Source organism: Lingula anatina, chromosome 6 (genome assembly GCF_051362555.1).
Source record: "Lingula anatina isolate TDL-2025a chromosome 6, LinAna3.0, whole genome shotgun sequence".
In the NCBI taxonomy this organism is placed as follows: Eukaryota; Metazoa; Brachiopoda; class Lingulata; order Lingulida; family Lingulidae; genus Lingula; species Lingula anatina.
In genome coordinates this window covers 15,430,630-15,444,986 of record NC_141772.1, presented here as the reverse complement: position 1 = coordinate 15,444,986, position 14,357 = coordinate 15,430,630, and the positions used below count along the sequence as shown (strand labels likewise).

The following is a 14,357-nucleotide window of genomic DNA, read 5'->3' as shown; positions in this document are numbered from 1 at the left end:
ACTCAACGCCAGGAGGAGGCATGTTAATCTGTTATTCTGATTGCATTCAGCGAGGGTACCCACAGAGTTGGATCGGTCCATGTTAAGCGATAGTTTCAATGGGAATGCGCCCTATGACACCAAAGCAATCTGACTGATGTTGAAATTGTGTGACTATTATATTTAAGGTATGGATTCATACAACAGCTCCTTACGGGTGTCATTTTTGCTGAAATTACATTCCCAATAAAGTAACTCATTTTTATCAAAACACTCTGCATATTTATAAGGAATCTATAGACAAAGTAATAATAATAAGTAGGATAAATTATGCAATTTGCATTTGTCAACGTAAGCACTTCTATGCACTTGGCAATAGTTTGTTTCTTTGATGGCACAGTATGAATTGTCTCCCATTGATGCATCATACCATGCATGAAATTGTGCTTTCCATTCAAATAAATGCCATGGCTGCAAATATTGCAAACTGGAAGTAATACTCATATAGCTCTCTGCTGAGCCGATGCCTGTGGTACAATATGATAATGTACAAGTCGGATAACGTAAGCTATAGAAATTCATCGCCTATCCAGCAGACAGCATGGAGTGACGAAGAGAGTTAGAAGATAGTCGCATCATTATATTCAGCGCTAGATTAATACTCTTAGCCATACAGTAGTAACATTAGGTTAATGATAGTATTGATTTTGGGGGTTCTGTTTTTCTGCTGCCGACTTGCTAATTATACTGCTTGTGGCAGTTTGGCTCTGGCTCTAATTGCTGCTGGATAGCTGCGGAATACTGGAATACGCTGCATGGCATTTGTAGACGAAGCTCTGCTCTGCATATTTGTTGAGTATTGTGATTAGGTTATTTAATAGTTTGACACGGCAACAGGGCAGTGTTCATTATTCAAGCCAAATACGTGTCTGGGTTGAAAATTTGTTTGCGACATCTTGGCTGAGTAAAAAATTTTCAAGGCGAGACGTCTGTCTGGAAGTGAAGTTCATCATGTTTATGTTCTCAAGTAGGTTCATGGTCTGCATTTACATATATTATGTTTTTATCCCAGAAATGGATAATATTTATGTAATGTGATGTAACATTTTTTGTGGCATTTATTAATTAGAAAACAAACTTTGACGACACGTTTTTTTAAACTATGAATATGTAAATTGGCTAATGGAAATGGAATGAAAATAGCTATTTGGTGTGATTTAATTGTTTTTTATATATCACAAGTTATTTTGTCGGATTGTTCTGTCAGATGGCAAGAACAGCTGTTTATCTAGCCATTTGTTATTATTATTTTTTTTTACTTCTTTAAATTAGTATGCATGTACTACAAGCATGTTCCATACCTTGGTGTTTGAGAGAGAGAGAGAGAGAGAGAGAACATGTGTCTGCCTCACTAAACAATTTACATATAAGAATATTGATGCCATTGTCTTATTGACGTCAATGAGGGAACACTATCTATATTTCATTATTAATATCAATTCATAGCATGTAATCAAAGGAGAGAAGCATGGCCTTTCTTGTAACCTGAATTCTCTTTTGTTTCAGCTTCCATGTTCCTGAATACACTCACACCCAAGTTTTATGTGGCACTGACAGGTACTTCATCACTTATATCAGGCCTGATATTGGTAAGTGAATATTGGGAGCTTTGAAGAATAAACAGCTATGATTACTTGAAACCAAATTATCTGCTTTTCCACCTGCTGCCTTGGCTGCTGCTGGGGAGAGAGAGCAAGAGGAATATAGAATATAATAAAAATGGAAATCATCCAAAATAGCTTAAGAGCTCATTCAGATCTACTCATTGTACAAGCTGAGTCGGTCCAACTCTCCAGGGGATTCTTGCTAAAGTGCAATCAATGGAATCAGGTTAATTAGCACAAGATAGTGAGATATACCCAAGCTGCTCAAGGAGGCATGGTAGACAAATGAGCTTTTTCCTCTGATTGCACTTTAGCCAGAATCTCTTGCAAAGTTGGAAAGTATGATGCATGACTCTGAATGAAGTCTAAAACGAGACTATAGGCACATCATATGAGGTTAGAAAATGTAAGTGTATCTGTAGTAAGTGCGACTGACTTTTTAGCATAAAAAGATGAAACCCCATGTGTGGTAAATGTCGACATATATGTGTATCCTTGGCCATTATGTGTGCTAACACTCACAGCACTGGGGGTGAGAAAGGCATATAAAGTGCATTACATCTTTATATAGGAAAAAAAAAAGAGATGAAGAGAAGTTCCTGGGAATTTGAGTAATTTGCCTTTTATCATCTAGGCATGCACCATTAAATGCTGTTGAAACGATTATGATCTATAATTTAACCCATTTTCAAGTTGCTGTTTTTTATCATCATCATCGGTGAATTCTACCAGTATGTCTCCATTATGATAGTGAGGAGTGGATGAAAAAAAAGGACAGAAGACCTCAAAAATGGATTTATGGATCATAATTTTTGTGAACAGTTTTGGATAATGTATTCATGGTGATTAAAAGAAAAATGTTGAAATCTACAGGTAGTTTAATTTTTTGCTTCAGACTACAGTTTAATTTTCTGTTTTTTTTTAAGTGCAGTTAAGTGAACAGTTTTAAAAATAAATTGTAAGAGAAGGATGATACCACTCACAGGTTGATACTGACTGATCAAGGTGACCAAATTAGGCCCAAAAAATCAATTCATAAAGGTGTTTGAGTCAAGTCCATATCCATGAATAGTCAATCAGCAAAGCTAAAATCTGTTTGAAAACTGGCACTCAAGAACAAAAATACACCCATCTCAATAAGTATTAACTTCCATTGATATTCTTAACCTTTCTCTTTTTCTTGATGTAAATTGTATTCTTTTTCCTTTTCCAGATATTTGAATGGTGGTATTTCAAGAAATACGGCACTAGTTTTATTGAGCAGGTGTCCCTGAATCACATTTCCCCGCTCCTGGGGGGCGCCGAGGGGGGTCCAGACAACAACAACAGCACCAGCACATCCAACAGTTCCACTTCTTCACAGCAGCAACAGAATTCTTCAACACCAGGTAAGTTTTAGGAAAAACTCTTAGAAAAGGGTGGAAATATGGTAGTTAAGGTTTGAATATGATATTACATTTATTTTTGGAGGTGACGAAAAATCAATTTTATCTAATCCATTTGTATAATAGATGTCGAAAGCAATCAAAGAAACATTACACTCCTTTGTTCTTCACAAAATTGTTGGTTTCCATGGTCGCAGGCATTTTTTTAATACCTGGAGAGATTTGCATATTTTCACACTATAATCTATGAGTGTTCTTTAGGGTATAATAAATGACACCTGATTTATGCAATGTTTTTTTTTTAAATTGTCATGACGTATATGATCTTCTATACCAATTTTATTATTATTCATTATCATTATCATCAGACAGTACAAGAGGATACAGAATAAAACATCTCTCATCCTTACAATTTTATTTTGCACTTCATACTCAGAGTGACTATAATTAAACCTACAACACAAATTTGTTTTAAAGTTATTATTTTATATCCATGGCTTTTTTTGTGAACATTTCCATACTGCTTGTAATCAAGCCGTTTTGTGACAGCATGGCGTCAGATCCAGATTTTTTGGCTCATTTTTCATTTCGCAGTTTCTGCAGGCAGAGCTGTATGTTCCTCACCTCAGATTCCCAGAGTGCCTTTAGGTAGATTCCTAGAAATGTCACATCTCCAAGGATGCCCGAGTGGCATTCATTGACATCCACTTACAGGGGATAGGCATGGTGTTTGCATGTGATAGTCCTGTAGAAGAGTTTACACCAATTGGACGTATGAATACAGCGAGTGGATCGTTGGGAGGTTGTAATTGATCTGGGATGTGTGGGAGCCAGGATATGTTATGGGGATGATGTTTTAGGAGGATGTTGGCATTTGTTGAAGTGGTATGTTTGTGAATGTGTGTGCATACCGTAATGACTGGATATTTTTAATGGACAAAATTGACCAAAGTTCACATGTGTAATTTTGTAATCCACAAAATTATATGCATATTTAGCATTTGTGGTGCTTTTACTGTATGAAATAGAACTACAGATTAAGCTGCTTTTTAATGTCCCAACTTAAAGAAATTATTACTTAAAAATACAGTATCTGTTAAATGCACAAATTTTCTCCATTGCAAATATCGTAGAATTACCGTATTTGAATACCTGCATGTCAGTGTGTAGTGTTATTTAGTGTGGATGCACAGATATGAATGCTGTAAGTGGTTATATCCAAGAGTTTGTAATAAATGTAGGAAGTGTGGGAGTGAAAATATGATTTACTGTGGGTGTGTTATCAGGATATGTATGGATTTAAGGTTATGTGACTAAGAAAGAAGATAGATAAATCCCATGGATTGAGACTTGAGTCTTAATTTATTTGGACTGAACCAGATATACCTTTGAGGCTGGTCTTTGGTATTACTTCACAGTTACCCAGTATTCTGATATAATTGCAACTTTACCAAAACGAACTATATTGAATCTGTTAAGAATTTTGTACATTAACATATAAAAATGTGTCTCTCATAACTGTGAGTTTTCTACAACCTTGTCATTCAGTGACACAAGTTTGTTCCATTTTCAGTCCAAAGTTATCCTTGTCTTAACTCACCTATTTGCCTTGCCTGTTTTCCTAATTAGTGAAGGTCTTTTTTACTCATACATGTAAGCAAATCTTAATTACATTGCTCACTTGAGTAATAGTCATGGTACAGAAGCTAGTAAATATCGATACTAAATTCATTTTGGCACGTTGCTTTGATGCCCATTTTTTCAGTGTTTTGTGGTAATATTATGTGCTTGGTTGATGTGTCTGTTAAAGATCTTTTCGTGACTAGTTTATCAAAAATTACCATTGCTTCTCTGTAATCTGTCTGCTTGATGGTGCAAGTTACACCCGTCTCCCAGTCGAAGTGACGCCTCATCTGCATCATCAGTGACATGAAAGTTTTCCTCTGGGATTGGAAGAGATCATTGGAATGGTGAAGGAAACAGCCATTCCTCCTATTTGTGTTAAAAGCCATCAAAAAGCAATAATAATTCCTTTCATCAGTGACACAAATCAATAAACTCTAGCATAGTGAACCTAAACCAAATGCTCAGTTTTCTGATTTGGCTGAAAGATACCAAATGATCAGTTATAATTATTTTTCTTTTCTTTTTTTTTTTTCTTTTGGGAGGGGGGATTTTTCATCAATCACTGTTTTCTAATTTGGCTAAAGAAATCAAATGATCAGTTGGATTTTTTTTTTTTTTTTTTTTTCGGAAAATTTGACATCAGGCAGTTTTAAACATTCACAAATTTGAAAAGTCTATTTTATCAAGTTAAAAGGTATTGATATAGCACTTGAGATGTGTCTGGATGCAGGTTTATGATATGTAAAGGGCAACCATAACTGCCAATTGTTTTGGTCTACTTTTTCATGACTATGATAATTAAATAAGAACTACAGCATATGACAATGACACTCAACAAACATTTTATGTACATATGATAGATATATTAAATATCAACTTATAACATTAATGCACTTGATCTTAATTCCCAGGAACATGGAGCTTACACAAGATTTTAAGAAATATATTTTAAACATTTTTATATAGACTTTTAAATACACCAACTTGCAACAAATTTTGAACAGATTTTGATAAAATTTACAGGATCAGTCAGAAATGGGCTAGCATAGAATTGATTAATTACTAATGACTAGATAAAATAATGACAAAATATGAGAAGTAAACTGCCTAGGTGGAGGGTTGTCCTCCCTGGGTGCTTTTCTAGTTACTTTTACTCCAGTGATTGTGACTTCCAGTTTTTATGTTATATTGTATTTTATTTTATTACAGAGTGTAAAGTATGGCGAAACCCACTGAATCTGTTCCGCGGTTCAGAGTATCAGAGGTTCACGTGGGCCACTGGCAAAGAACCACTCACCTACTACGACATGAATCTCTCCGCTCAAGATCATCAGACGTTTTTCACCTGTGACACAGACGCAGGAAAACAGGAATATGAAGGTAAGTGCTGGAGAGCGTGATGACGTGAGAGATGGAGGCAATTGTGTGAATGCAGATGGATTCATGGGTGGATGGATGAAATGATGAAGAGAACGCTGGAAGGGATTGGCAGGTAGAAGAAATGCTGAATGAAGAATTTTTTGTTCAGTTTGTAACTTAATTTTATTGTATTGGAAAAGTGATCAAATCACTGTGCTAATTTTGTACCTAAACATGTTCTACTTTTTATGTTTTGAAGTAGGTAAAATGAAAGATTGGTCGTTAAAGTGTATCTGTACACACACAGCCTTATGTACTGTTTTGAAATTAAGAAAATGTATCAAGTTTTCTTTCATTATTTCTCAGTTATGCAGATGGCATGGAGAGAAAGAAGTCCACAAGCAAGGGTGAAGGCAGCCAAGGAAGCCTTGGAGAAAAACCCAGAGTAGGTGTAATAATTATTTTCCTGAAAAGGAATATTTAGCTCTGGTATCTTGAGGAATGTATTCATATTTGCTGACGTGAGACCTTTTAGGAAGTCATTTTACATAGCATGTCATAAACATTTGGCATTTAGCTAAACGAGTTGACAACTTGGGTTACAATGTAGTGCTAATGTCCTTTGCCAGTAAGGAGATGCATTGTGTATGGATGATGAATGATTCCATTGAAGACAGGTCGGAGAAGAAAATATGTTTATTCAAAGAGCTCTGTTATGTTTTCTGAAAACACCTTTGTTATTAATTTTTTTTTTTACTCTTCATACACTTACGATAATTGTAATATGTGCCACTGAAATCACATATTAAATTAGAAGTAAGTCCAAATAAATTAGTATTAATGCAGAGATAATGGAATAGTATTCTTTTAGAAATGGAATGAATCTCTGGTTGTGTATTACGTTGTTTATTTTCAATTGCAGTTGTGCCCCAGCAATGATTTTATTAGCAGAAGAAGAATGCAGCACTATACTAGAAGTAAGTATTGGCAGTGAGAGGATATCAATCCTGCTTTTTCTTTTCAGTCAAATACCTTAGCGCATTTAGCCAAGAACACCAGTGAAATTAAAACAAATATGAAAATCTATGAAAATAATATAATAACATTATGCATATTTTCTACAGCCAATATGAAATAGTTAAGTATTTCCTGCAGTGCTTTTAGGTGTAGTTGCACCAGTTGTGACAAAGATATCTAGAAATTTTTTCCTGCTTCCAAATACTTGTTTCTTAAATGTTGGTTCATATTTTCTTCTTTCTAGGTGGAGAAGATGTTTAAACAGGCCTACAAAGCTGCAGAGACACAGTATAGGAAGAGTCAACAGACACAGCACTATGGGACACAGTATGAACAGAATCACAGTAAGACTGGCTTAAATCTCATGCTAGTGTAAAGTTTAGTGTGTGTGTGTATGTGTGTGTGCATGCGTGCTTGCGCGCGCGCGCATGTGTGTTCCATAAAGGTTATCCTTTCACCTCCATTTGTCTTTCTGTTCGTCACCAGCCTAACTCAAAACATTATGGATTTTGAATAAATGTCCAGGATGGGTCACAAATGGGCTAACCTTTAAGTGTTTAGATTTTGGTGATGATCCCTTAGTCAATTAATTAATGGTTTATTATGAGTTAATTGTCTTGGTGGAGATCTGCACTCAATGAGAGCTTTTCTAGGTAAAATATACTTGGATGCTTTGACAGGCTTGCAGGGCAATTGTTTTGACAAACCGTAGAAAATTTTTGGTTAATCCTTATTTTTAGCAATAATTTAAGCCTATCAGTCCATGCCCAACTAGACAAATGCTGAAAAAAAGTTTAGTCTGTACCAAAAGAAAAATGTTATATTGGGTACCATTAGAAGTGACCTTGTTTTCCTCTCAGGGCGAGACACCAATGTGATGATCTACATCAAGCGTCGTCTCTCCATGTGTGCGAGGAAGCTAGGGAGAACTAGAGAGGCCGTCAAGATGATGAAAGATGTAAGTTCATTAAGTTTTGTCTAGAATGTGAGAACTGAAAATTGAATGAAAGGTGACTGCTGAATCAATTCTGTTCATGGACTGTCAGTTATCGCAGAACCTTAAAGTTTCACTGATAAGGGCATCGTATCCCCCAAGGGGGGGAGGTTGACTTGCTTTTCAACCTCTGGTGAAGATCTTGCATGCTATATGTGATATAAGTGTTATTTGCTGTGACATACTGTATAAATATAGTTATTTGGGTTTGATCAGTGGTTTATTCTTGTCTTTGATAATTATCGCAAAAAATATGAATAAACAGTGTAATAATTTGAGATTTTAATCAAGTCCCACAATAAGTATCACATCTTTATTGAGTATTTTATATATAATTTTAATACTTTATTTAGGTCAGTGTGTTGTGTATGCCTTGAAGTTTTTATTCGTTTAATTATATTATTGTTGTTTTTAAGGTTATTTAGATATTAGTTAGTCATAGATATATACTGAATATAATTATTTTATAAAAAAAATAAGAAAATGAAAAATAACAATTGTGATACCCTTGTATTTCAGCTGATGAAAGACTTTCCTATGTTTAACCTGTACAATATCCATGAGAACCTGATAGAAGCTCTGTTAGAAATGCAGGCCTATACGGATGTGCAGGCAGTTTTAGCTAAGTATGATGGTAAGTCGAGAGCAAACGCAATACACAATTATGGAGGTTAATTATTAATTTTCTGATGTACCTGATTAAAAAGAAGCGATGTGTAATGTCACTGGACTTGTTCACTCGTATGTAATTATGTATCTGAAAGTTTGATAATTTTTGCCAATTGAAAAGATCGAGTAATTACCATATTGGTTAATATCACTGACTTGTAATTTTCAGATATAAGCTTGCCCAAGTCAGCCACAATATGTTACACAGCTGCTCTGCTCAAAGCACGACAAGTGGCAGACAAGTGAGTTCTAATTAGATTTTCATGTGATGACCCTTTGTTGAATGAAGTTTATATCCACAGTTGATGGAGACCTCTGGTACTTCATACACTTAACAGCACTCCACATATCTTGTTGCCAAGTAACCAATTATCTTATTTGTAGCTAGATTGCTTTTAACAGTATGCATACTCTATCTAGTTTGAGAATGTCTAGTTAGAAGGAAAGTGCATTAGCTGTGTTACTGTGTACTTAAAATAATGGAAGATGTTGAATTAGACCTAGAAAATTTTGTCAGTCATTCTTTGTGTCTTTTAGGAATAATGTAACTAATGATAATGTAAAGCTATGGAAGATGTTGAATAATACCTTGAAAATTTTATTAATCATTCTTTCTGTCTTTTAGAAAAATAAAATAATGTAATTGTTAATAATATGCTAAGTAATGGAAGATGTTGAATAATACCTTGAATAAAATTTTAATGGTCATTCTTTCTGTCCTCAGATTTTCTCCCGACATAGCGTCCAAGCGCGGGCTGAGTACGGCGGAGATGAATGCAGTGGAAGCCATACACAGAGCAGTGGAGTTTAACCCACATGTGCCAAAATATTTACTAGAGATGAAGAGTCTTGTCTTGCCTCCAGAGCATATTCTCAAGCGGGGAGACAGCGAGGCAGTGGCGTACAGTTTTTTCCACCTCCAGCACTGGAAGAGGGTGGAAGGGGCCCTGAATCTGCTACACTGTACATGGGAAGGGAGTAAGTTGTACTCGGGGGGTCAATTTTGCAAAAGAATTCAAGGCAAAAGTGTGTCACCTTAATCTGAACTGCTGCTCTAATTCAATGATCAGTCTTACTTCGTAGATTTTCCTTTTCATTTGTTTCATACAGAATAGGGTATTTCATATTTGAAGTTGTGTACCAAGAATGAATCAAAAGAGACCTACTTACACACCAAAGTCATTCATGTCTTTTAATGAATAAAGAATTGAATGTAATTATTTAATTTGTTTGCTTCCCCAAAAGTTCGGCTAAAATAGCAGTAAAAAGCAAATAGCAGTTCTAAAATAATAGCATTTAGTGACCAAACATTTCAAAGTCACTGTATGTGCCAGCTTTCCCTTTGAATCTTGGTAGAATTCCAGTTGTAAAAGCTTACTTTTTCAATTTTCAGCTTTCCGTATGATTCCGTACCCACTAGAAAAAGGCCACCTGTTTTATCCCTACCCTCCCTGCACAGAGAATGCAGATAAGGAACTACTGCCAGGTAAGAAATAACATGTAGATCTATATGCGCTTGCATGAATGTGCTCACACACACACACACACACACACACACACACACACACACACACACACACACACACACACACACACACACACACACACACACACACACACACACATATATAAATGTGTACTTCCATGCACTTTTTGTCAGTCATTTGAGAGACGGTTCCTTGTATTTGAAGATTCACAAAACCAAAATGATTTTCACCTAACATGGAAAAATTACAAAGAAGTTTGTCATAAAAAATCAAAAACCAAGCCTTAAACAAAGAGTGCCATTGTTTTAAATGGTCTATGTATGTCTTCCAGCTTTCCATGATGTTTCTGTCTACCCAAAGAAGGAACTCCCTTTCTTCATCCTATTTACTGCGGGGCTGTGTTCATTTACTGCGCTCCTTGCATTACTCACACATCAGTATCCCGAGCCAATGGGATATGTTGCCAAAACAGTAAGTTTTCATATTCGTCTTCCATTTTAGCCAATGTTTTCGCAAGGTAGCCAGCCTTTGATCCTTTACCTTATTGTGTTTTCTATTTATTTCATTAATTAAAGTTATGTTTTGTTATATTAATTATTTATTAATAGTTGATTTTTTTTTTGGGGGGGGTGTAATCATGCACGCGCAAGCACGCGTGTGCACATGCACACACACACACACAGACACATACACATGCATGTTCTGTGTATTCAAGAATGTGTTAGCAGGGCTGCATACTGATTGTGCTATATCATAAGGAATGTAGAAGCAGTATTCTGACTTCATTAAAACTTAAGTTTTCTGATTATAAGACTTTTAGTCACTGATACAAGTGTTCATGTATTTATTTATTTTTATTTTATTTCAATGTATTTGAAATGACTGCATCAAAAAAAGGGCATTTTTTTTTTTTTATTATTATTTTATTTATTTATTTATTTTTTTTTTTTTGTATTCTTGAGTGCTAAGCTTTCTGACCAAACTCGGTATGAATTCAAATAAGTCTATATGAGGAAGAATTATTTTGTAGTCATACTATTTGCTTTGTGTTGTAATAATGTTTGGATTGGCTTCATTCATGCATTAAAGTATAACTGTAATAAGGGGAAGTGAACATACAGTTCATTTGTGTCCTAACTGCCCAAAGCTTGACTTATTTTCCTTATACAGCCTATTTCTAGAAAATATTATTAAAAAATTTGGTGTATTTGAGACACTCGATTTGGAAGACTGCCAGAAATATGTCTTGATCCATGCTGCGCAATACATAAAATTTATTATGAAACTTAAATTAAACCTCAATTTCATTTTGTGGAGATATTTATGCACAGCATGTTGGCAGCTTTGGCTAATATTTAAGATCTCTATATTTGAACTAGTATTTTTTTATGATTTTATTATTATTTTTGCTCTTCTCACTGAAAAAATTTCAAAGCTATGAATAAAATGAATTATAATAATTAACTGGTACTACTGTTTATAATATAAATACATAAATGGACATAGAACAGTGTCATGTCATCATATTAAATGAGAAGTGAATCCTAGTCCACTGACTAACCAAACTTCACTCTTTGGAATGCCCATTTTTCCGCCAGTTTTCAAAACCAATTTCATTTCATCTCTAAAAAGTACAGAAGTCCTATGTATAAGTTGTTTACCCAAATCACATTAACTTAAAGTTGAGATATTTGTTTTAAGGGTGTCGTAAGATCCTACAGACAGGTTCACATCCCCACTCCTTGCTACTGTGGCAAACTTTGTTCTGTTACTAAATATGTGGTGGGAAGAGTTTTTTTTTTTTTTTTTTTTTTTTTCAAAAACGAGAAATCGATACTTGGGAAGGGTATCACTTTCTGTTGGGTTTCTTTTATTAGATGTTATCATAATTTTGTATCAGCTACTTCCGTTTTACCCTTTGGCTTTCATTTTGACTGTTACTCATTATCTGTGTTGCTTCTGGCAAGATGCTGTATGGGCTTTTTGTGCTACTCCCAAATTTGATTAATTTTGTGATTTGTTTCGTAATAGAATTTTGGAGTGATTAAGAAATAGCTCAGACAGAACTTTGTTAAAATTGGAATAGATTCACATTTGTTGAAATTTTGACAGTGATATTCAAATATAGCCTTTTTCCACTTCTTTGCTTCCTCATTCATAAGTGCAATCAGCTGTTTTGATAAAAAATACTACAGAGTGAGAAACATGAATTTGATTCCTTATGCTTGGTTAGGTAGGAGTGTTTAGCCCAGCATGTGCTGTCATTACCCCCTTTTCAGCAAGAATCAGACATTCTGGACTGTGTTTCGTGAAGAGGTTTAATTGAAAAATTGTTCCTAGCTAAGCCAGAGAATCTTCCGGCTTGTACCCATTGAAACAATCGGTCTCCAGAGGTTGATCCAACTCCGTGGGTACTCTCGCTGAATGCAATCAGTTTAACAGATTTACACACCTCCTCTAGTTTCCAGTGTACTTGTATACTCACCAGCTACCTGTATACTTGCACAGTATGCTTGTTCATCTTTTAAACTGATTGCATTCAGCGAGAACCCCCACAGAGTTGGAACGATCTACATAGACAGTTTCAATGGGAATGAGTCCTTGGACAATAAAGCATTTAGGACAATTTGCAGTCTGAGATGGTCGTGGTCTGAACGTGACATAATAGCAAGGATGAGTTCTGAATATGACCTGAAATAAAGTTAGTCCTGCTGAGCAGAGAACAGACCAACTTTGCAACTTGTCACTCTCAATTCTGTCTTCCTGAATCCTGATAAAAGTTTTTCAGAAGTGATGCAACACTCATGACATCCAGTTGAGTCAGTGACTTTAATTGGAATAAGGGAAACACTTAGTGCAAACGAACCGCCTTCTTTAGACTAATGTCTTGATAGTCCTCTAAAATATTAACTGCTTTGTTTGCAACAATTATTTATTGGTGAAAGTTCATCTTTTATCTTTTGTAAAAAAATAAACAGACAAAATGTGAGGGAATTTATTTTCAGTAATATGGACACAATTTGCTCAAATTTTCATTTTGATCGCAACCCTGGTTTAACAAAATTTATTATGTTGTTAACTAATGCTGCCCACGTTTTAAGAACCATAGACCCCATTTCCATAGATTTAAGATCGATCTATCCCTGTGGGGCTTCTCACTAGATTACTGTCAGCTTAGCCGGCTTAAGCGTCTGTCCCGCCTACTGAAAGCTGTAATTGGGTAATTAACTATGGTGCGTGCTTGGCTGACTGCAATTTAGCGTGAACCCCCAGGGAGTTAGGTCGATCTAAATCTAAATGTCTGGGAATGCACCCATAGTCTTGTGTGTTAAGGTGGGAGTGAAGAGAGCTTGGTGTGGTTTTGAAACAATAAGTACCCACTTAATTTGTACATAGCTGGTTATTGGTTTTCTTAGTATAATACTTTGTGAATAAAAGGCGAATAGAAAACATTTGAAAGTTATGAAAGGCTGTGTACCCAAAAGATTCCCTTTTGTTAGCAACAGAGACTGATGATAGATCTTGAAAAGAAATTATTTAAATTGGAATAAGTGAGATATTTCATATTTGTGGAACATACATGTATCTTCTATTATACCTTGTCAAAGGCACCGTATGTAAACAAAGCTCAACCTAGCTGCGTTCATAATATTTGTGGCTGCACAGTATTGTGAGGAGTAATTACACGCAAACCACCAAAAATTCCTTTCAAGTTTTTTATCAGGTAATGCAATAGTAGTGACTTGTACTCATTTTCCCCTTCAGAAATTGAGGGTTTTCCTGTGTGTAATGTAGCAGTTTTATGAATGAAGAGAATCGAGAACTCTGGCATTGACTAAAGGAACGTTTACACTCTGTTGATTGGGTTGATATTGATACAAAGTCACAAAATGGGTTTAACAAGCAAGCATTTTTCAAGTTGGGATATATCTGTTTACATGGATTGTAAATTTGTAGCATTTACCATAGATTAGTGCCTTTGTCATAATCTATTTCTGCCACAGAACTTGGGTGTACAAAGGCTTATTTTAAACCTCAAAGCAAGTTTTTATTTTATGAAGGGTATACTGTACATGTTTGAAAATGTCCTAAAGTCATTTTTATATGTCTAAATATCCTGCAATTTGCAAAGCTACTTAACTTTCCCAGATCAAACCTCAAAAACCATAAAACTCCC

At 35.2% G+C, this 14,357-nt stretch overlaps 1 protein-coding gene across 3 annotated transcripts in view; it reads left to right on the top strand.

The window, feature by feature from the left end:
* The window catches only part of LOC106154351 (suppressor of tumorigenicity 7 protein homolog), a 34,032-nt gene that overhangs the window by 14,411 nt on the left and 5,264 nt on the right, over positions 1–14,357 (top strand). For all 3 annotated transcript variants that reach the window (XM_087014680.1, XM_087014678.1, XM_087014679.1), the window contains exons 2-13: positions 1,546–1,628; positions 2,857–3,031; positions 5,864–6,034; positions 6,380–6,458; positions 6,936–6,990; positions 7,275–7,374; positions 7,891–7,988; positions 8,544–8,658; positions 8,863–8,935; positions 9,418–9,671; positions 10,087–10,179; positions 10,512–10,651. In XM_087014680.1, coding sequence (XP_086870806.1) covers positions 1,546–1,628; positions 2,857–3,031; positions 5,864–6,034; positions 6,380–6,458; positions 6,936–6,990; positions 7,275–7,374; positions 7,891–7,988; positions 8,544–8,658; positions 8,863–8,935; positions 9,418–9,671; positions 10,087–10,179; positions 10,512–10,651 — 1,436 coding nt within the window. The remainder of the gene's footprint in view (positions 1–1,545; positions 1,629–2,856; positions 3,032–5,863; positions 6,035–6,379; positions 6,459–6,935; positions 6,991–7,274; positions 7,375–7,890; positions 7,989–8,543; positions 8,659–8,862; positions 8,936–9,417; positions 9,672–10,086; positions 10,180–10,511; positions 10,652–14,357) is intronic.